Source organism: Haematobia irritans, chromosome 3 (assembly GCF_050003625.1).
Source record: "Haematobia irritans isolate KBUSLIRL chromosome 3, ASM5000362v1, whole genome shotgun sequence".
Lineage (NCBI taxonomy): Eukaryota > Metazoa > Arthropoda > Insecta > Diptera > Muscidae > Haematobia > Haematobia irritans.
Window position 1 is genome coordinate 32,667,275 of NC_134399.1, and position 22,804 is coordinate 32,690,078.

Sequence of the window (22,804 nt, forward strand, 5' to 3'; positions counted from 1 at the left end):
ACATTTTCCTTATCAAATCGCCACTGCTAAGTCGAAAACTTATCAAAATGACTCAAATTTTCCTACTACTCTATTACAGATCCATCGACCGATAAATCATAAATACACTTTTGCGAAGTTACCTCAAAATTGGTTCATATTTAAATGTTTCCTATATTTTTTTACTAACATTGTGTTCCACCTCAACACATTAGCCGACTTAAATGTGTATGGGTGCATATAGCATCCAACACATTGGACGGATTTGATATGATATCGAAAATGTGGATTTACAAAGTGGTGAAGGGTATAATATAGTCGGCCCCGCCCGACTTTAGACTTTCCTTACTTGTTTTTTTGTGTTTTATTCAAATAAATTCTCTCTTGATGGCACTATGCATTTACCTCCAAGAGGCTCCAGAATTCCTAAAGTTTAATCTTCCCTTTTGACAATTAAATCTAGGTTCTATATTTTTTCAGTGTAGACTTAAGTAAAAAAATCATTTTTTTATTAACTCAATACTTTTTTTCTGTGCACTCAGCACCTACCATTCCAAAAATAATATTTCATGTCTATGTGTAAAGTTCATTCAATCTTTTTAATCTTTGCCAATTCATGCCATTTCCACAATATCTTCAATTTTCTTGGTCCCCATACATAATTGGGAAATGGGTCAAATTTATGAACACGCTAAGAATCCCATACCATGTCAGTGTCCATAAGCAAAGATCCAGGGATTTTTGGACATAAGAACCCCATGTTTAAATTTATTTACTGTCACCTTCAAGTCTTCGTATTTTCGCAATAGCACATCCTTTTTCTTTGTGTGTGGTGAAGCCCCTTAATCGATGTGGATTCTGGTTACATATCCGCATATGTTAGGACGAAGTCATGGAAAAGGGTTAACAGATAAAATCATAGGAAATTTCAAATAGACTCGGAGATGGGGTTGGGTATGAAAGGGAATATGCTTTGCGAAAATTGGAAAATTTATGTAGTGTCTATCTAAGCATAAAATAAGGGTCATTCTAATTGTGATTATTAGTTTTGCTTGACAAGGAGGCTTGGTCAGTCCATAACAACGAGGGCAAAGTACAAAGTCCATAGAATTTATGATGACGGCGTTTAAAGACTTTTAAATTTTTTTTTTTTTAATTTCAGCTGACAACCTAAACAAAAGTAGCTGATATCTATACGACATATGCCCAAGGTAGCCGACAAAACCATCACACGCTGCACGTGGCTCTGCGATATTTCGCGCCATTCCTGGCGAAGCGCCCTCATGAGATGATCGAAATTTTAGGATTTTTAGTAAAATGCTCCATATTGCCTTTACAACATTTCGCCGATAATTTTTGAATTGAGAACCTTGGGGTTTAGTTAAGAAATTCCACAAATTTGGGGATTTTTGTGGGGAATTTTCGAACTTGAGGGGTTTAGTGGGGAAATTCGAAATCGGTTCAGTAAAATAAATCAGATTTAGAATTATGGTTTATATGATATTCTTTATTTGAATTTTCAATTTATTTCGGATTTTTTTACAGCAGTCTATGTAAATGATTCTATCAAAAAGCTTGCCAAAAAAATTATTGGGGATTTTTGGGGATGAAAGTGTTCCATTTTGGGGACAGAAAATACTGGCAGCACTGAACACGATCGATGAATACGAGCTGGAAGCGACCATTGACTGATACAATTACAATCGATGGTTCTTGGGTTAGAGGTGTGCAAGTGAGTAATATTTTACGACGGAAAACTCACTTACTCACGCACGATATTGTTTGATGGGTCTCACGCACACTCACGAAAAAAATTTACTCACGCACGAAAATGTCGTGACTCACGAATAATTTTATGAGTAATTTACCTTAGGGACGTGTCTGAAAACATGAGCATGATTAAAACCAAGGGCGTTATTAAAATCTTGACATCCCAGGTGTCACTAAAATTGTAAATGAATTCAATTTGTAAGCGTTTTATGTCCGTGGGCGGGTTTATTTTCGTAAGCGTTTTTTCCGAAATTCGCTACTCACGCACACTCACGAAGAAATTATTTTCGTGACTCACGCAGGACATTTGGTTTGTTAATCATGCTCACGCACACTCAAGCCGTTGCCATCAGCGTGAGTCACGACAATTTCGTGTCACGTGCACACCTGTAGCTTGAGTTCTGGTGGCAAATATTCTGGTGTAAATTTTCAACTAAACCTCTTTGGCAAGTAAAGGGTGATTTGTTAAGAGCTTGATAACTTTTTTTTAAAAAAAAACGCATAAAATTTGCAAAATCTCATCGGTTCTTTATTTGAAACGTTAGATTGGTCCATGACATTTACTTTTTGAAGATAATTTCATTTAAATGTGGACCGCGGCTGCGTCTTAGGTGGTCCATTCGGAAAGTCCAATTTTGGGCAACTTTTTCGAGCATTTCGGCCGGAATAGCCCGAATTTCTTCGGAAATGTTGTCTTCCAAAGCTGGAATAGTTGCTGGCTTATTTCTGTAGACTTTAGACTTGACGTAGCCCCACAAAAAATAGTCTAAAGGCGTCAAATCGCATGATCTTGGTGGCCAACTTACCGGTCCATTTCTTGAGATGAATTGTTCTCCGAAGTTTTCCCTCAAAATGGCCATAGAATCGCGAGCTGTGTGGCATGTAGCGCCATCTTGTTGAAACCACATGTCAACCAAGTTCAGTTCTTCCATTTTTGGCAACAAAAAGTTTGTTAGCATCGAACGATAGCGATCGCCATTCACCGTAACGTTGCGTCCAACAGCATCTTTGAAAAAATACGGTCCAATGATTCCACCAGCGTACAAACCACACCAAACAGTGCATTTTTCGGGATGCATGGGCAGTTCTTGAACGGCTTCTGGTTGCTCTTCACTCCAAATGCGGCAATTTTGCTTATTTACGTAGCCATTCAACCAGAAATGAGCCTCATCGCTGAACAAAATTTGTCGATAAAAAAGCGGATTTTCTGCCAACTTTTCTAGGGCCCATTCACTGAAAATTCGACGTTGTGGCAGATCGTTCGGCTATTCATGATGAAATGTCAAAGCATACTGAGCATCTTTCTCTTTGACACCATGTCTGAAATCCCACGTGATCTGTCAAATACTAATGCATGAAAATCCTAACCTCAAAAGAATCACCCTTTATTATGGTCCATTCCCAAAGAAGTGTGGCCTTGATATGATCAATACTTCGGTAAATTTTTTTTTGCCAACTACACACTCCAAAATGCACCAGGTCCAAAATTCCAACGGATTGAGATCCGGAGATTTGGGTGGCCATTGTGTAATAGAAATGAAGCGAGGATCGTCCTATTTAAGCCATTTTTGGCTGATGCGTGTTGAGTGCGACAGTTATAAGTCTTGTGCTAGGTCTGCGAGCGAAATGTTTGTTTGCCCTGGGCTTCAATATTGTCTTTAAGACATTTTCCCGATAATGTTCGACATTTATTTTGAACTCACGGTCGATGAATACGATATGGTAAGGACGATCAGCCATTATGGCGGCCCATAACATTACAATCGGCGGTGCTTCAGTTCTGATGACAAATCGAAGGTGTGAACGTTCATCAGAACTCTTTGGCAAGTATTTTTGCCCATTCCCGAAGAAGCATGGTCTTGAGATGATCAACACTTTCGTATTTTTTTAGAACCAACCTTGCTCTCTAAAATGCCCCAGGTGCAAAAGTCCAACACATTGATATCCGCTGATTTTGGAGGCCATTGAGCAGAGAAAATTAACATCCTTTTTAAAATTCGCTAGCCGCGTGACAAAAAAAAATAAATTCTTGCAGCAAACATTTTCCATGTTCTCCACAAAGATAAAATTTTTATACCCAAAACCACAGGGTATAATAACTTTGATCTGCCCAAAAATTTTGCCTACGAGAAATATTGGTCTAAGACTCCATAAAATATATACCTATCGACTCAGAATCACCTCCTGAGTCGATCTAGCCCTTGGTGTCCGTCCATCTGTCTGTCCATGTATTTGTTGTTCGCAGGATACGGGTCGCAATTATTAACCGCTTTTTGACGAAATTTGCTACATGACGATTTTATGCGACGCTATTAAAAACCACCGTTTAAAATTTAGATATAGCCCCCATATATATGTATCGTCCGATTTCGACAAATGGCGTCATATTCGTCTTCTTTACTAATCGAACGTCGTCAATTTTCGCGCAACGTTCAAGTGTGCATCGAAATCGATTTAGATATAGCTCCCATATGACCAAATTTGGAAAAATCGGGCGATACACATATATGGAAATTTTATTAAAAATTATTTCAATAGGAAATTTTATAAAAATTCCATTTCTATAGGAAATTTTATAAAAATTCCATTTCTATAGGAAATTTTGTCCAAATTTCATTTCTATAGGAAATTTTATAAAAATTCCATTTCTGTAGGAAATTTTGTCCAAATTTCATTTCTATAGGAAATTTTATAAAAATTCCATTTCTATAGGAAATTTTGTCAAAATTTCTTTTATATAGAAAATGTTGTTAAAATTTCATTTCTATAGAAAATGTTGTCAAAATTTTACTTCTATAGGAAATTTTATTAAAAATCTTTTCTATAGGAAATTTTATAAAAATTCCATTTCTATAGGAAATTTTATAAAAATTCCATTTCTATAGGAAATTTTATAAAAATTCCATTTCTATAGGAAATTTTGTCCAAATGGCATTTCTATAGGAAATTTTGTCAAAATTTCTTTTATATAGAAAATGTTGTTAAAATTTCATTTCTATAGAAAATTTTGTCAAAATTTTATTTCTATAGGAAATTTTATTAAAAATCTTTTCTATAGGAAATTTTATAAAAATTCCATTTCTATAGGAAATTTTATAAAAATTCCATTTCTATAGGAAATTTTGTCCAAATTTCATTTCTATAGGAAATTTTATAAAAATTCCATTTCTATAGGAAATTTTATAAAAATTCCATTTCTATATGAAATCTTATAAAAATTCCATTGCTATAGGAAATTTTGTCCAAATTTCATTTCTATAGGAAATTTTATAAAAATTCCATTTCTATAGGAAATTTTATAAAAATTCCATTTCTATAGGAAATTTTATAAAAATTCCATTTCTATAGGAAATTTTATAAAAATTCCATTTCTATAGGAAATTTTGTCCAAATTTCATTTCTATAGAAAATTTTGTTAAAATTTTATTTCTATAGGAAATTTTATAAAAATTCCATTTCTATAGGAAATTTTATAAAAATTCCATTTCTATAGGAAATTTTGTTAAAATGTAATTTCTATGGGAAATTTTGTTAAAATGTAATTTCTATGGGAAATTTTGTTGGAATTTCATTTCTATAGGAAATTTTGTTAAAATTTCTTTTATATAGGAAATGTTGTTAAAATTTCATTTCTTAGACAAATTAAAATTTTATTTCTGTATGAAATTTTGTTAAAATTAATTTCTATAGGAATGTTTTTTAAAATTTCATTTCTATAGGAAATTTTGTAAAAATTTCATTTCTACAAGAAATTTTGTCCAAATTTCATTTCTATAGGAAATTTTATAAAAATTCCATTTCTATAGGAAATTTTGTCAAAATTTAATTTCTATAGAAATTTTTGTCATTATTTTATTTCTATAGGAAATTTTGTTAAAATTTCATTTCTATAGGATATTTTGTTAAAATTTCATTTCTATAGAAAATTTTGTCAAAATTTTATTTCTATAGAAAATTTAGGTTTCATATTAGGTCAATAATTTTTTCAGTGCAGGCAAGCCTTAACGGCGTTATAATATTATAATATGAAGCGGCTAGCTACACAATTAACTTTCCCAACTTCTCTCAATTTCGAGATAAAGGGTTTAGATTTTATATATCGATGGGACCAATATCCACCATAAATCCCACCAGATGACAAGCATCATGCGGCTAACATTAAAGCATTTAAATGGGTAAAAATGGTCATAACATAAGGCAAATATTGGATAGTTAGTTTTTTTTCGCAATTCTACGACATTGACAAGGGACTAATGGCCAGTTTTTATTGACACATGGAAATTAAATGGATACTCCAACTCCATTACTGGCAAGGCAAGCAACTTGACTATCATAAATACCAATGTGATGTGTGTGCAAAGGAGAATTAAAGTAATAATCACAAAACGAAAAGATGTTCGGACACATCCTTTTCATAATTTCCTTATAAGATGGATATAGACACACACGCACCATGCGTGTGTGTTAGTGTCAATTTGTAGTGTAGCAAATATATCGTTAGATTGCCTTGCACTTGATATTTGGCCTTGTCATAAAATCTGACAAGAATTCCTATGCCATGAAGTGCAATATTTTGAAGTAATTGCAAATATTTGGTATCTGGTATCATCCTTATGCTCCAAACCCATAACCAAATCTTGACCAAAAGGCTTGATTTACTGTCATGTCAGATTGCATGCAAACATCATCTCTACCATATCCATATGACAATGGCTATGGCACCAGAGTCAAGTATCAATTTTAAACTTGTAACTTGTGCCGGACCGAATCGGACAGACATGCGATATGTATACCTAGGACAAACGTTGTCCCTTTACCCAACACTTTCATATATCAATCCCCGGGGTGTCTACCAAGGGGCTAGCTCTATGATGCAAATCATTTTGGTCAGTTCGATGTCTTGGAGCAATTGTGTTATGTCTGCCTTAGACATGAAGACTAAGGACATTACATGAAATGCAAAAGTTCTATATAATGGAAATATATTGCCTCCCTTCCCTCAGCATCAAGAAGATCCCTAATACTCCTTCTTCTTCTTCTGCTTTCCCTTAGGGTATGTTCAATAAAAGTTCTAGCATTTTATGAATGTTTATGTTTATTTCCTATATTATTTTTGTCCGGTATTTTTGATTAGGAAACATAAATTCAATTGTTATTCTTAATTTGTTTGTAATTTGTAATTCTCTTAGACCAAACTATGGAAACATGAAAATCTAGAACATAGAAACCATATATTTATCCCAAAGAATCCTTTGGGGACAAACATGCCCGAAGTGTGGCAATGTATGATTTATTTGTTTTTATGCAAATAATAGAAAGGATGGCTCATTGTTTAAATCCTTGTGATACAGCAGAAGAGCATAACATTTGATTTCAATTTTTATGGCTAAAGGCAATATAGAGGCATTCGGTATCCAATTACTTTGGTTGTAACAAAGAATTATCTTCGTACAAATTTTGCTTAGAATCCAAAATATAGATCTTTGGGAAATGAAATTTCAATTACAATAAATTTAAAGAAAACAAAAAAAACAATCGGAATGTGTTGAATCCAGAAGGGGAAGAGTTTTACTTCTGTAGATTTTTTTTTTTCAAAATTTAATTTCTATAGAAAATTTTGTCAAAATTTCATTTTTCTAGAAAATTTTGTGAAAATTTTATTTCTATAGGAAATTTTGTCAAAATTTCATTTCTATAGGAAATTTTGTCAACATTTCATTTCTATAGGAAATTTTGTCAAAATTTTATTTCTATATGAAATTTTTTCAAAATTTTATTTCTATATGAAATTTTTTCAAAATGTCATTTCTATACCAAAAAATTTTTTTTTGCTATCAAAAATTTTTTGTTAAAATTTTATTACTATAGGAAATTTTGTCAAAATTCATTTTTATAGAAAATTTTGTCACAATTTTTTTTTCTATAGGAAATTTTGTTAAAATTTCATTTCTATAGGAAACTCAGTCAAAACTTCATTTCTAAAAAAATGTTGTCACAATTTCATTTCTATACGATATTTTGTCAAAATGTTATAGCTGTTTCGCAATTACCACAAAGTGAACTACACTTGAACCTCCCGAAAAAAGGTTTTGATAGTCGGCTCCTCTCTACTCTAACATACTTGCAGAATAAATTCGGGCAATTCACTCAACCCAAAGTGAACTACACTTGAACCTCCCGAAAAAAGGTTTTGATAGTCGGCTACTGCCTAAACAAATTTGCAAGCCTATTTCTTTTCCTTTGCCAAACTCAGTAGTTAGGTAGTAGCCGACTATCAAAACCTTTTTTCGGGAGGTTCAAGTGTAGTTCAACTTGTGGTAATTCCGAAACAGCTGTACATCCAACCGTCTTGCAGTCTATAGGGTTTTGCCCAAATAAATTTGACAAGCATAACTTATTTTTATTGGTAAACATTTATTTGCTTGTAGTTAAATTTTATTATTTTTATCGAAATTTTCCACTGCTTAATAAAATCTTACTTTTTTTAAGTATGTCTCAAAAATTGTATGAACTAAACGTGAGTATAAAGTTCAATGACCGTACACATAAGTTCAATATGAACTAAAGCAAAATAAGATTTTCGTACGATTGTCAAAAATAGTAAGAATGAACTACTGTATGGTCATGATTTGGCGCCAATGATTTTCTTCTTTACTTTTGGTTAATTTTTTGTTCTATGAGATGATGGTTAAAGTGGCAGCCCGATTAAGATTCAGGCTCACTTACACTATTCAGTCCATTGTGATATGAGATGATGTAATTTCGTGAACTGAAGTTAAAAAGTACAACATTCAAATTTCCTGCTTTTAACAACGCTTTGTGGAAATCTCAAACTGTGGAGTAAAATTTAGTTCAATTTTCGTGCGAGATAGTTCATTCTTCCTATAAAACAGTTCACTTTTTTTCGGTGTACTTTTCCTCTGTTGGTTAAGCTAATACACTTGTAGTTTAGTCAATGCATGGTTTTAAGCCGAAATCAAAAACAACAATAAAAATTATATTTCTATAGAAAATTTTGTCAAAATTATATTTCTATAAATAATTTTCTCAAAACTTCATTTCCATAGAAAATTTTGTCAAAATTTTATTTCTATAGAAAATTTTGTCAAAATTTTATGTCTATGGAAAATTTTGCCAAAATTTTATTTCTATGGAAAATTTGTCAAAATTTAATTTCTATAGAAAATTTTATCAAAATTTCCTTTCTATATGAAATTTTTGCAAAATTTCATTTCCATAGAAAATCTTCTCAAAATTTTATTTCTTTAGAAAATATGTTCTACAGAAAATGTTCTCCATTTATTTTCTACAGAAAATTTTCTCCAATTTTTTTCTATAAAAATTGTGTCACAATTTTAGTTCTATAGAAAATTTTGTCAAAATTTTATTTCTATAGAAAACTTTATCAAAATTTTATTTCTATAGAAAATTTTGTCAAAATTTAATTTCTATAGGAAATTTTGTTAAAATTTCACTTCTACAGGAAATTTTGTCAATTTTTTTCTATAGAAAATTGTGTCACAATTTTAGTTCTATAGAAAATTTTATCAAAATTTTATTTTTATAGAAAACTTTATCAAAATTTTATTTTTATAGAAAACTTTATCAAAATTTAATTTCTATAGGAAATTTTGTCAAAATTTCACTTCTACAGGAAATTTTGTCAAAATTTCACTTCTATAAGAAATTTTGTCAAAATTTCATTACTATAGCAAATTTTATTTCTATAGAACATGTTGTCAAAAATATTTCTATAGAAAATTTTGTCAAAAATATTTCTATAGAAAATTTTGTCAAAATTATATTTCTATAGAAAATATTGTCAAAATTTTATTTCCAAAAAATTTGTTCTGCAGAAAATTTTCTCAAAGTTTTATTTCTATAGAAATTTTTCTCAAAACTTTAGTTCTATTGAAAATTTTGTCAAAATTTTATATAATTTTGTCAAAATTTTATTTCTATATAAAATCTTGTCAAAATTTTTTTCTTTAGAAAATTTGTTCTACAGAAAATTTTCTACAGAAAATTTTCTCCACTTTTTTTCTACAGAAAATTTTCTCCAATGTTTTTTTTCTATAGAAAATTTTGTCAAAATTTCCTTTCTATAGAAAATTGTCTCAAACTTTTATTCCTATAGAAAATTTTGTTAAAATTTTATTTCTATAGAAAATTTTATCAAAATTTTATTTCTGCTTCCACCGTATTTTTTTCCCTTCAGAAAACAGTATTTTATCAAAACACGAAAATCTTTTTTTCCATTTTTTCACAATAATAAAAGTTGCTTCACAAAAGACGTTCTATCTTACAAACTAATTGACTTACAGACGTCAAATTTTGACACGAATCATTTGAAGGTTGGTACTATATAAAATTACTATACATTTAATACTAGCGACACCATCTATGTGTCAGACCGGGGACTTATCAGCCAACCTGTTACACTTGTAGTTTAGTCAATGCATGGTTTTAAGCTGAAATCAAAAACAACAATAAAAATTATATTTCTATAAATAATTTTCTCCAAACTTCATTTCCACACAAAAAAAAAATCTGATTCAATCACGAAATTAATCGATCCAATTAATATTTTAATTGAAATGTCTTCAATCACAGAAATAATAGTATCAATTAAAAAATTAATTGAAGGTCAATTAAAAATTTAATTGATCCAATTAAAAAATTAATTGATACTATTATTTTTTGTGATTAATTTTTGTTTCAATTAAAAAATTTGTTGAGTCAATTAAATTTTTAATTGAAAATTTTTTAAAACTCAATTAAAATTTTAATTTAAAAAATTTTCGTGAAATTTTTTTCTGTGCATAGAAAATTTTGTCAAATTTTTATTTCTATATAAAATTTTGTCAAAATTTTATGTCTATGGAAAATTTTGCCAAAATTTTAATTCTATGGAAAATTTGTTAAAATTTAATTTCTATAGAAACTTTTATCAAAATTTCCTTTGTATATGAAATTTTTTCAAAATTTAATTTCCATAGAAAATCTTCTCAAAATTTTATTTCTTTAGAAAATATGTTCTACAGAATATATTCTCCATTTTTTTCTACAGAAAATTTTCTCCAATTTTTTTCTATAGAAAATTGTGTCACAATTTTAGTTCTATAGAAAATTTTGTCAAAATTTTATTTCTATAGAAAACTTTATCAAAAAAAATACAGGAAATTTTGTCCAAATTTCACTTCTACAGGAAATTTTGTCAAAATTGCACTTCTACAGGAAATTTTGTCAAAATTTCACTTCCTAAGAATTTTTGTCAAAATTTCATTACTATAGCAAATTTTATTTCTACAGAAAATTTTTTCAAAATTTATTTCTATAGAAAATTTTGTCAAAAATATTGTCAAAATTTTATTTCTAAAAAAATTTGTTCTGCAGAAAATTTTCTCAAAGTTTTATTTCTATAGAAATTTTTCTCAAAACTTTAGTTCTATAGAAAATTTTGTCAAAATTTTATTTCTATAGATAATTTTGTCAAAATGTTATTTCTATATAAAATCTTGTCAAAATTGTATTTCTTTAGAAAATTTGTTCTACAGAAAATTTTCTCCATTTTTTTCTACAGAAACTTTTCTCCATTTTTTTTCTACAGAAAATTTTCTCCATTTTTTTCTATAGAAAATTTTGTCAAAATTTCCTTTCTATAGAAAATTGTCTCAAAATTTTATTTCTTTAGAAAATTTTGTCAAAATTTTATTTCTATAGAAAATTTTGTCAAAATTTTATTTCTTTAGAAAATTTTGTCAACATTTTATTTCTTTAGACAATTTTGTCAAAATTTTATTTCTATAGAAAATTTTGTCAAAATTTTATTGCTATAGAAAATTTTGTCTAAATTTAATTTCTGTAGGGAATTTTGTCAAAATTTCATTTCTATAGGGAATTTTGTCAAAAATTTAATTTCTATATGAAATTTTGTTAAAATTTTATTTCTATGGGAAATTTTGTCAAAATTTCATTTCTATAGGAAATTTTGTCAATATTTCATTTCTATAGGAAATTTTGTAAAAATTTAATTTCTATTTTGTCAAAATTTAATTTCTTTAAGGAATTTTGTCAACATTTTATTTCTATACAAAATTTTGTCAACATTTTATTTCTATAGAAATTTTTACCAATTTAAAAAATTCTCCGATTTGACCTCCGAAGCCTCTTGGAAGAAAAATTACGGTATGGTTATTATTATATTATAATTAATAATTAGATTCTACGATCGAGTTGAAACTTGGTCCTCTACTTACCATGCGAAAATTAGTTCATATTGGTAGGGATCATCGGCCATTAAGGCGGACCACATCATTACCATCGGCGGCACTTAATGTCTGATGTCCAATTGAATGTGCAAATTTTCAGCTGACCTTTTTGGGCAAGTAAACCCGGTCATTTTGTTTGTTTACAAACTGCTCAATTTGGAATGGCTTCTCATCGGAAAAAAACCTTACTTTTTATCTCTACGAACGTTTATTTCAAATATATGCCAGCAAACTAAGTGGATATACTCCCCATACAAAAGATATGCAAAATATTTGAAGTGAATTTTTGACAGTAAAACGTCAACGAGGCCCAGGAGATGTAATGGTACATTATTATTTCATGCTATATTATAAAATGTATTTAAAAATATTACTCGAAAAATTAATATAATGGCCTTATAGGTTACGCGAATCACTATGACAGCATTTTTTATAAAACTCAGATTTATCCATTGGGAGTATTAAAGTATTGATGTTGCTTAATGATATCCCATTCCATCAAATCATAAGGGATATATTTACTAAAATATTTGATAATATCAATGTTCATTTATTAGATATTTTTTACCCAAGCATCTAAGAAAATAACAACAGTTACGTACTATTAAGGGAGTTATAAAGTATACCCTATAACAAATATAATAAACAAACATATATAATTCATATGGCACTGAAGACATTCTTGCAATTTTCAACTCCAATTTTTTCCTTCAAACTACAAAATTTTCTGTAACAAATGAAAAAAAAAACAAGTATATACGGCCGTAAGTTCGGCCAGGCCGAAGCTTATGTACCCTCCACCATCGATTGCGTAGAAACTTCTACTGAAGACTGTCATCCACAATCGAATTACTTGGGTTGCGGTAACACTTGCCGATGGCAAGGTATCTTAAAACTTCCTAACACTGTAATATATACCACATAGTCCATACGTGGTACATATTAAACTAAAAAAGCCCGATTAAATACGTATATAATTAAGTTTAAAGTTTCTATAGAAATAAAATTTTGACAACATTTTCTATAGAAGTAAAATATGGAAAAAATGTTCCATAGAAATAACATTTGGATAAAATTTTCTATAGAAATAAAATTCTGACAAAATTTTCTATAGAAATAAAATTTTGACAAAATTTTCTATAGAAATAAAATTTTGACAAAATGTTCTACAGAAATAAAATTTTGACAAAATTTTCTATAGAAATAAAATTTTGACAAAATTTTCTATAGAAATAAAATTTTGACAACATTTTCTATAGAAATAACATTTTGACAATGTTTTCTATAAAAATAAAATTTTGGTAGATTATTTTTGGCTCGAGTTGCAACCATGATTATGAACCAATAAGGACCAATTTTTGTGTGATTGGGGATCGCCTATATATAACTATAGACCGAAAATCTGGGCATCGATTTATATGGGGGCTATATATAATTATGGACCGATATGGACCAATTCTTGCATGGTTGTTAGAGACCATATACTAACACCACGTACCCAATTTCAACCGGATCGGATGAATTTTGCTCCTCTAAGAGGCTCCGGAGGTCAAATCCGGGGATCGGCTTATATGGGGGCTATATATAATTATGGACCGATATGGACCAATTTTTGCATGGTTGTTAGAGACAATATACTAACACCACGGACCAAATTTCAATCGGATCGGATGACTTTTGCTCCTCTAAGAGGCTCCGGAGGTAAAATCTGGGGATCGGTTTATATGGGGACTATATATAATTATGGGCCGATGTGGACCAATTTTTGCATGGTCATTAGAGAACATATACCAACACCATGTACCAAATTTCAGCCGGATCGGATGAAATTTGCTTCTCTTAGAGGCTCCGCAAGCCAAATCGGGGGATCGGTTTATATGGGGGCTATATATAATTATGGACCGATGTGGACCAATTTTTGCATGGTTGTTAGAGGCCATATACTAACACCATGTACCAAATTTCAGCCGGATTGGAAGAAATTTGCTTCTCTTAGAGCAATCGCAAGCCAAATTTGGGGGTCGGTTTATATGGGGGCTATACGTAAAAGTGGACCGATATGGACCAATGGACCATGGTTGTTAGAGACCATATACTTACACCATGTACCAAATTTCAGCCGGATCGGATGAAATTTGCTTCTCTTAGAGCAATCGCAAGCCAAATTTGGCTTTTTAGAGGTGTGCACGTGACACGAAATTGTCGTGACTCACGAAAATTTTCGTGACTCACGCGTGAGTCACGCTCACGGACCTTAGACGGTCGGATAAACTCTCCGACAGAGGTTCGTCTATTTGTTGTGTGTTCGTTCAAGTTTTGCCCTTACAATGTGATGACAACATGAAAAAATAAGAAGAAGCATAAACAAACAATGAAGTTGTACGAAGATTTATGGGTGAAACCATTTTTTACTGAAAAAATGGAAGAAAATAATAAAAAAATCCTGGTATATGTGTCAAAACAATGATTCCTGAAGTAATCCACATTTAATATATTACAAATTACTTGATGAATTTAAAATACTTGTCGCCTGGTTTCCCATTGATTGGAAGTAGAATTTTTCCACGTTTTTGCCACAATACTGGTTTAGATTTATGTATTTCTTTAATTTTCAACCAGAATTGGCGATCCATCATTAATTTCATTGCAGAAATGCCTGTTTTTAATGTAAAAATAAATTTGTCTTTGATAATGTTTGTCGAACATCCCCTTACACTCAATGATTTGTACCACCCAACCAGAAAAAATCAAAGTTGTTTTGATTTTATGCCAACACGTCCCCGCGACAGCCGAACACGACCTTACACAATCGGATTTGTCGCCGCAACGTGTTGTGTCGCAGGGTTTATCCGACCGTATAAGGTGCCCTTAAAGCGCATAATAACTAAAGAACAGCTGCTATTACGTTTAAACATTTGAGCTTTAACGTATCAAAAAAGGCCATATTGACAACATTGTTGGATACAACAAATGTGTAAATTTACCACCACACAATTTGGCAACTCTATTAATACTCAGTGAAGAAGGATATCAAATTTTCACGGAAGTTTTCATTTGGGCCAATCGCATTTCAAAGATAGTGAATTAAGCCACATCAAAGTTTAAAATTTTATGAGACGTTCATGCTAAAGGCTATTTTGGCCGATTCTTCTTCCCAGGAAGACAGACAGGGTAAGTGTATGGCAATTAATACAAAGGAATGCAAATCAGAAAATTTCTACGTGTTAATAATTTCCAATTTGCTAAAACTATTTCGGAATGTGATGTCTTGATGTCTTTCCATCTTCCTATAAATACAAAGTGATTGATGGAGACTATTTTATATGAGATTATTTTATATACTACTTTTACTTTCAGTTAACCCTGCCCCCTCTAGTCGCTCCACATCATCCAGTGCAGTTTTAAGTAACTCTTCGTCGAGTTACGATTACGGAGGAACACCTCCTGGTGTATGTATGGCATGCGAAGCTGACAAACATCATCAACATCACACTGAAGGAGAGCGAAAAAGTCGTCGCAGCAGAATGTCACATTCCAGCTCTAGTATGCGAGGCACATCTTCACGGGGATGCTTATCGAATAGCTCCAAATCGGTGTCTCCGGGTAGCTTTAGTTGCAATGCTTTAAATGTAGATTTCAGTACCTACACGGCGACACATCAATGGTCAAAAATGCTAGAATGTGCTGAATTTGTAGGAGCCAAGTAAGTGGGAAACAATAATTGAATCAATTGCCAATAAATTGTTGTGTAATGTATTTTCTTTTTGCAGACGTTCCAAGCACACAGTGGTAGCCTATAAAGATGCCATGTATGTCTTTGGTGGAGATAATGGAAAAACTATGTTAAACGATCTGATACGCTTTGGTGTCAAAGATAAATCGTGGGGCCGTGCATGTGCTACAGGAACACCCCCGGCTCCACGTTATCATCATTCAGCTGTTGTATTTGGCAATTCGATGTTTATATTCGGTGGATATACTGGCGATATCCATAGCAATTCAAATTTAACCAACAAAAATGATCTTTTTGAGTATGAGTTTCAACGCGCAATGTGGGTGGAATGGAAATTTTCTGGAAAGTATGTCAAAAATTCTTCCTGGGTGATGGTATATGAAGATATCTAAACAAAATTAAAATTGTTTCAGAATTCCGGTTGCCCGGTCAGCTCATGGCGCAGCAGTATATGATAACAAAATGTGGATATATGCTGGATATGATGGGAATGCTCGCTTGAATGATATGTGGACATTAAATTTGACGGTATGTATGTATGAAAAATCGTATTTTTTATTTCACTTGTAGTAGAATGGAATTTTAAAAGCCATACTTTCTAAATACTTGGATTTCAAAAATATCCCTTTACCGCACATTTGATATCAATTTTTATTTTCAGGGAGAAAATCATCAATGGGAAGAAATTGAGCAAAAAGGCGATCGTCCCCCAACATGTTGCAATTTTCCTGTTGCTGTAGCTAGGGATTGTATGTATGTGTTTTCTGGTCAAAGTGGAATGCAGATCACAAATTCCTTGTTCGAGTTTAATTTCAAAACCAAAACGTAAGTAAAGGCACATTTAAAAACTACTTGAAGAAGCTTTTAAGGCCTTAGAAATGTCGTCTGCACTACTGAGAAAATGTCTAATTGTCCAATGGAAACTGGAATGGAACTCATTACATTATATATACCAGCCGGACACAATAACCATTGCACTACCGTGGTTAGTAATCACAGCAAAAAAAAATTCAAACGACTGTTTTTTAAATTTCCAATTGAAAGATGCTGCAATTCTTAAAAAAAAACTTCTACGGGTGTTGTAGAATTGTCATAATCCAATTTTTATCACTACAAATTTAAAAAAATATATATTAAAAATATTTACTTCTTACTACTTTCAGCTGGCGTCGTATTGGCAATGAAAATGTTTTACGTGGAGTTGCATCTCAGCCGCCATCACGACGCTATGGCCACACAATGGTTCATCACGATCGATTTCTCTATGTCTTTGGTGGTTCTGCTGATTCCACCTTACCCAATGATTTGCATTACTACGATTTGGATACCCAGGTTTGGTCAATTATACAACCAGAACCCAATTCCGATATACCATCGGGTAGAGTTTTTCATGCTAGTGCTGTTATTAGCGATGCCATGTATATTTTTGGAGGTACTGTCGATAACAGCGTTCGCCGTGGTGACACCTATCGTTTTCAATTCTCCAGTTATCCAAAATGTACACTACGTGACGATTATGGTAAATTTTTCAACGAAAAACAATTCTGTGATATACAGTTTATATTGGGACCTGAAGAAATAAAAATTATGGCTCATATTGCCTTTGTGGCAGCCAGATCGAAATATTTGAGAACGAAAATATTAGCGGCCCGTGATGCAAGGCAGCAACAAATGGAAAAAGTTTTCGGTTCGAGTTGCATTGAGGTACGCACTTGTCCCTCGGGGCCTAATCAAGAGCCTTTGCTAGAGGTACGCTTGCCAAATGCCAATCCCGAGGCATTTGAGATCATTTTAAATTACATTTACACCGATCGTATTGACCTTAAAGAATCCTACAATAAAAATATCATAATTTTAATAACGGACATATACCAGCTGGCTGGATTGTTTCAAATGCCACGTCTTGCTCATGGTTGTATACAGTATTTAGATTTTAAAATCAATAAAAATAATGTTTTGGAAGCTCTCTATAATGCGGATAAGAAAAAGTAAGTATTGTTTAGTTACCAGGAGAGGAGGAAGTATTTTCCTTATTGACATTGTTTTTCTTTTTTTTTCAGAATACAAATAGTCAAGGATCATTGTATGCATTTTCTGGTGAAAGAGGAAAATTTTACCGATGTTGTTATGTCCAATGAGTTTAGTGATTTGGATAAACCTTTACTAGTGGAAATAATTCGCAAGAAATTAAGTCCAAGTAAAATAATTGTAGCCGATCCCAATATGGATAAGAATGTGGGTATGTACATAGTTTGACACGAGAGCGATGTAGATATATTTGCTATGACTTTCTGGCATTTTTTATTCTGTTCTATTTTTAAGGCACTACATTGGAAAGTGATATGGCCGTGTTTTTGGAATCAACAGGAAAGGATTTTTGTGATATTAACCTGGTATTAGATGGTCAAATTATAGCAGCTCACAAGTCCATACTATCAGCAAGAACAGAATATTTCCAAGCTATGTTTCGGTCATTTATGCCACCTGATAATACAGTAAATGTAAGTGATTTTTATAATTATATCTTTTTTGGGCTATACAATAGGTTTTGAATATGTGGATAGCGTGTGTGGGTGTGCAATGTTTATATGATGCAAATATTTTTTCATTATTTTTTTATTAATAACGAATGACTTGAAATTAGACTCCGATCGGCACGGGCTACATAAAATAAAATTGGAAGTCTCTACAAGCTATGCCATCTGAGTTATGGAATATATAGCATTAGTAAATGAGTCCATTCGGAGTATGAGGTCTTAAGTATTAAGCAGTACGCGCAAGCGGCTTTGGGAGATATATATGCGAGCCAGTTAATGAAGACGGCCGATGGGAAAAAGGGCTCATTATGGGAAAGTTAAGCCAATGGAATTATGACGAGCAACTAAATACAGATAAGAGATGAGTTGACATATGGTATGGTATGGCAACAATCTTGATTTGCAATCACAAGATCATGGTCTTTGGAACATGAAATAATAGGTCTGTTCGCGTTTTTTTTTTCAGTAAGAATTATCCATTAAAAATTATCGAAAAGAGTAAAAGCGCGTCAGTCAATTATTTAGAGATCTCAGTGTATGAGATCTGAAGCATTCAACAGTACCAGTCAGCAACAGGGGATGGAAATAAATGTCATTAGTGACTATACAAGATAAGGAAGACGGCCGATGGAAAAATGGGCTCATTATAGGAAAAGTTACAAGAATCAGTTAAACCCATGGAATGATGACCAGCAACTAAATAAGGACAAGAGTTGACATATGGTATGGCATGGCAAAAATCACAAGACCGTGTTATTTGGGACATGATATAATAGGTCTGTACACGTTCTTTTCCAGTAAAAAGGTATCCACTAAAATTTTGCAAGGGGTAAAAATGGAACGCAAATATGCCTTCGCCGCATCAGTCAATTATTTAGAGTTGGCAAAGTATGAGATCCTAAGTATTTACCAGTCAGCGGCTACAGGAGATGGAAATAAGTGTCTTTGGTGACTATGCAAGTTAAAGAAGACGGCCGATGGGAAAATTGGCTTATTATAGGAAAATTACAAAGAAGGGAATAGAGAAATTTTGCAAGAGGGTAAAAATGGAACACAAATATAGCTTCGCCGCATCATTCAATTATTCAGAGTTGTCAGAATATGACATCTGAAGTATTCAGCAGTACTAGTCAGCGGCTACAGGAGATGGAAATAAGTGCCATTGGTGAATATGCAAGTTAAGGAAGTTTATTATAGGAAATGTACAAAGAAGAGAATAATAAGTTAAGTCAATGAAATGATGACGAGCACGAATTTTACCTCTGCAATGGTGTTATGTAGAACATCACATAATAGATCTGTCTGTTCGTGTTATTTTCCAGTAAAAATGATCCAGAGAGAGTAAAACTGTCGTCGCAGTGTCGGTCCATTATTCACTACAAAGTTAAAATACAAGTTTTCGAACCGGTATGAAAATACAGCAATCCCTTGATTTACATCGTGATTGGTTCCGGAATTTGACGACGTTAATTGAAACGACGTAAACCGAATTAAAAACTGCTCATACACTAATAGAAAAAAGTCTGCTGAAAACAGCAGTCGATATCTGCTGTTATATTTTTGTACTTCAGGGCTAATGAACAACAATTTATAAAATTTTTAGGTCATAAATTTTTCCCCAAAGCATATTTAAGAACCAAAAGTAGTATTTGGTATATTTTTGCAATGTAATATATTTACAAGCTCCTAAATACTATCAGCAAACATTTAGTTTGCTGTTATAGGTCAATTCGCTAAATATTCAGATTTTTGGTCAAATACTAGGGAGCCACCGTGGTGCAATGGTTAGCATGCCCGCCTTGCATACACAAGGTCGTGGGTTCGATTCCTGCTACGACCAAACACCAAAAAGTATTTCATCGGTGGATTATCCCACCTCAGTAATGCTGGTGACATTTCTGAGGGTTTCAAAGCTTCTCTAAGTGGTTTCACTGCAATGTGGAACGCCGTTCGGACTCGGCTATAAAAAGGAGGTCCCTTGTCATTGAGCTTAACATGGAATCGGGCAGCACTCAGTGATAAGAGAGAAGTTCACCACTGTGGTATCACAATGGACTGAATAGTCTAAGTGAGCCTGATACATCGGGCTGCCACATAACCTAACCTAACCTAACCTTGGTCAAATACTATAGATATTTATAAAATATTGTTTTAATCATGTTAGGATAGCTCCTAAGTTGACATATTTATTTGATTCGGCCAAAATAAAACATGTTTTGGTGTAATCGAGCTTAAAAAATAGCAGGAAATGTTTGCTACTTCAGCAAACAGTGTGTGCTGCCCTTTTTCAGCAGACTTTCTGCTGTTTTAGCAGACTTTTCTGCTGTCCCTACTAACAAATTTCTTTGGGTGTACTTACTCCTAAGTCCATTTATGTATGTATGTGCATGTACATAATAAAAAACGTCAAAAATAAAGGTAATTCAGTAATTTCGGTAAGAATTTCAGAAAAAAATGTTACGATGTCATCATAGTTGATACTTACTTTACTTATGGAAGGCGTTCCTGATAAAGTGGGCAAAAAAAATCGACGACGTAAATCGAATGGCGACGAAAATCGAAGTTTGATGGAACAAAAAATTTGACGACATAAATCGGAACAACGTAAACCGAGACGACGTAAATCGAGGGATATCTGTAGTCAAAAATTGTTGGCGGCTTCAATTTCTGTTCCTAAGGTACATCCAAAAAAAAAAATTCTAACTCAATCACGAAATAAATTGATTCAATTTATTTTTTAAATGTAATGTCTTCAATCGCAGAAATGATAGTATCAATCAAAAAATTAATTGAAAGTCAATTAAAAAATTAATTGATCCAATTATTTTTTGTGATTGAGTTTTATTTCAATTAAAAATTTTGTTGAATCAATTAAATTTTTAGTTGAATATTTTTGAAAACTCAATTAAGATTTTAATTGGAAAAATTTCCGTGAAATTTGTTTCTGTGTATATCACATTGACTTTTCCGGCAAGCTATCGGTTGGATTAAAAAATAACGAAACTTTCTAGAAGAAGTAAACATACCAATTTAAATATCAGCTCAGACCAATCATTTGTATGTTTTGGTATTGACTTCGAGGTACCAATATCGTCCATAGTAATATTCAATATTAGTCTTAGCAACTTAATTCCAATTATTATAATTTTTATTATTACTATTTCTCTCTCTCTTTAATTTCAGATATCCATTGGTGACATATTACCCTCCGTCGAAGCATTTCAATCCTTATTACGTTACATTTACTATGGTGAAACAAAATTACCACCCCAAGATGCACTCTATCTATTCCAAGCACCACATTTTTATGGTCTATCCAATAATCGTTTGCATTCGTTTTGCAAATATTCCCTAGAGCACAATATCACCTATGAGAATGTCCTGCAGACTTTGGAGGCTTCAGATTACACAAAAATTTTCGATATCAAAGAGCATGCTCTCAAATTAATTGTTAAGGATTTTGCTCGAGTGGCCCGGCTACCGAAAATCGCATGTCTCTCGCGTGAATTGCTGTTGGAAATCATACGGGCGGTGGCCGATTCACATGGTGAATTCTTAACACGTATAAGTATTAATACAGATATCTGAAAATTGGTGTTATTACAGCCTGCTTTACGTTTCCTATTGGCTTGGCTACAAAAGGGCAACAGCAACAATGCTGCCTAACACCGTAATAGCATAAGTAATGTAATGATCGAATGAGTCTCGAATGTTTATGATCATAAAAATGTGTATTGGATTATATATGTTATTATTAATTTTTTTTACATTTTTTTTATTATGTATCAAGCGAATATTTATTTGTACAAAAATGTATGGCATCTATGTATTTATATGTGTATGTATGTGGGTGTGTATCTATAGAGCACATTTTTAAGCAACGATTAAGAATTTCTTTATTCTAAAAGATATATCAAAATTACAAAAAAAAAAAAAGAAAATAACAAAACTACTCGTTTCCTGATTTATTATACCCTTATATATTTATTAAGTCTCTCCATTAATTAATTGAAATTGTTTCTTTTTTTTAACTTTTCTTATACATATGTATGTACTATCCTAACAAAATATGAAATTTTTTAAATGCTTTAAGCAGCATGTATGTTATGTCTCATAGAATATAATATCATGTATTAAATGTGTTGTATTAACTTTCTGTGTATTTTTAAAATACTTTTTTTATTTTATATTAAATATGAAATTGAAAGATTGCAAAAAAAATAAACTAAGGAATGATATTAAAACTGTGTCGTTTTTGTTCTTTGAATGAAGGATCAATCAGTCAACTAGTGGTCAAAACGACAAACGACTTATTTAAAAAAAAAAATACATTAAATAGGCCTACATAAATACAAATATAAACGAGTAAAATGACCAGGGGGCTAATCACGGCATTCGATATAGAATTCATAATCGTATCGAAATTTGATGCAATTTCTCTAGCATTGTCAACAGCAAAAAACGAAGAAGAACAAAATGAAATGACAAAATTAATTTAGCGGCACAAAATAGAA

The 22,804-nt window shown here is 31.9% G+C and overlaps 1 protein-coding gene across 1 annotated transcript; it reads left to right on the forward strand.

Annotated features, from left to right (window-relative positions):
* Nucleotides 1-15,022: 15,022 nt before the first annotated feature.
* Lztr1 (Leucine zipper like transcription regulator 1) lies at nt 15,023-22,534 on the forward strand. Its single transcript, XM_075299591.1, has 10 exons — nt 15,023-15,191; nt 15,378-15,723; nt 15,791-16,099; nt 16,167-16,281; nt 16,415-16,578; nt 16,917-17,741; nt 17,814-17,992; nt 18,076-18,254; nt 21,474-21,837; nt 21,897-22,534. Exons 1-10 carry the CDS (start codon nt 15,143-15,145, stop codon nt 21,962-21,964), a joined length of 2,598 nt encoding a protein of 865 aa, XP_075155706.1. The 5' UTR covers nt 15,023-15,142; the 3' UTR covers nt 21,965-22,534.
* The last annotated feature ends 270 nt before the right edge of the window (nt 22,535-22,804 follow it).

What these genes read in the sequence shown, in the direction of transcription:
- Lztr1 (XM_075299591.1), top strand. Translation starts at nt 15,143, where the DNA reads ATGCTAAAGGCTATTTTGGCCGATTCTTCTTCCCAGGAAGACAGACAG. An exon ending in GCTGAATTTGTAGGAGCCAA is followed by an intron (nt 15,724 to 15,790) that starts GTAAGTGGGAAA and finishes TTCTTTTTGCAG; the next exon opens with ACGTTCCAAGCACACAGTGG. An exon ending in CAATATGGATAAGAATGTGG is followed by an intron (nt 17,993 to 18,075) that starts GTATGTACATAG and finishes TCTATTTTTAAG; the next exon opens with GCACTACATTGGAAAGTGAT.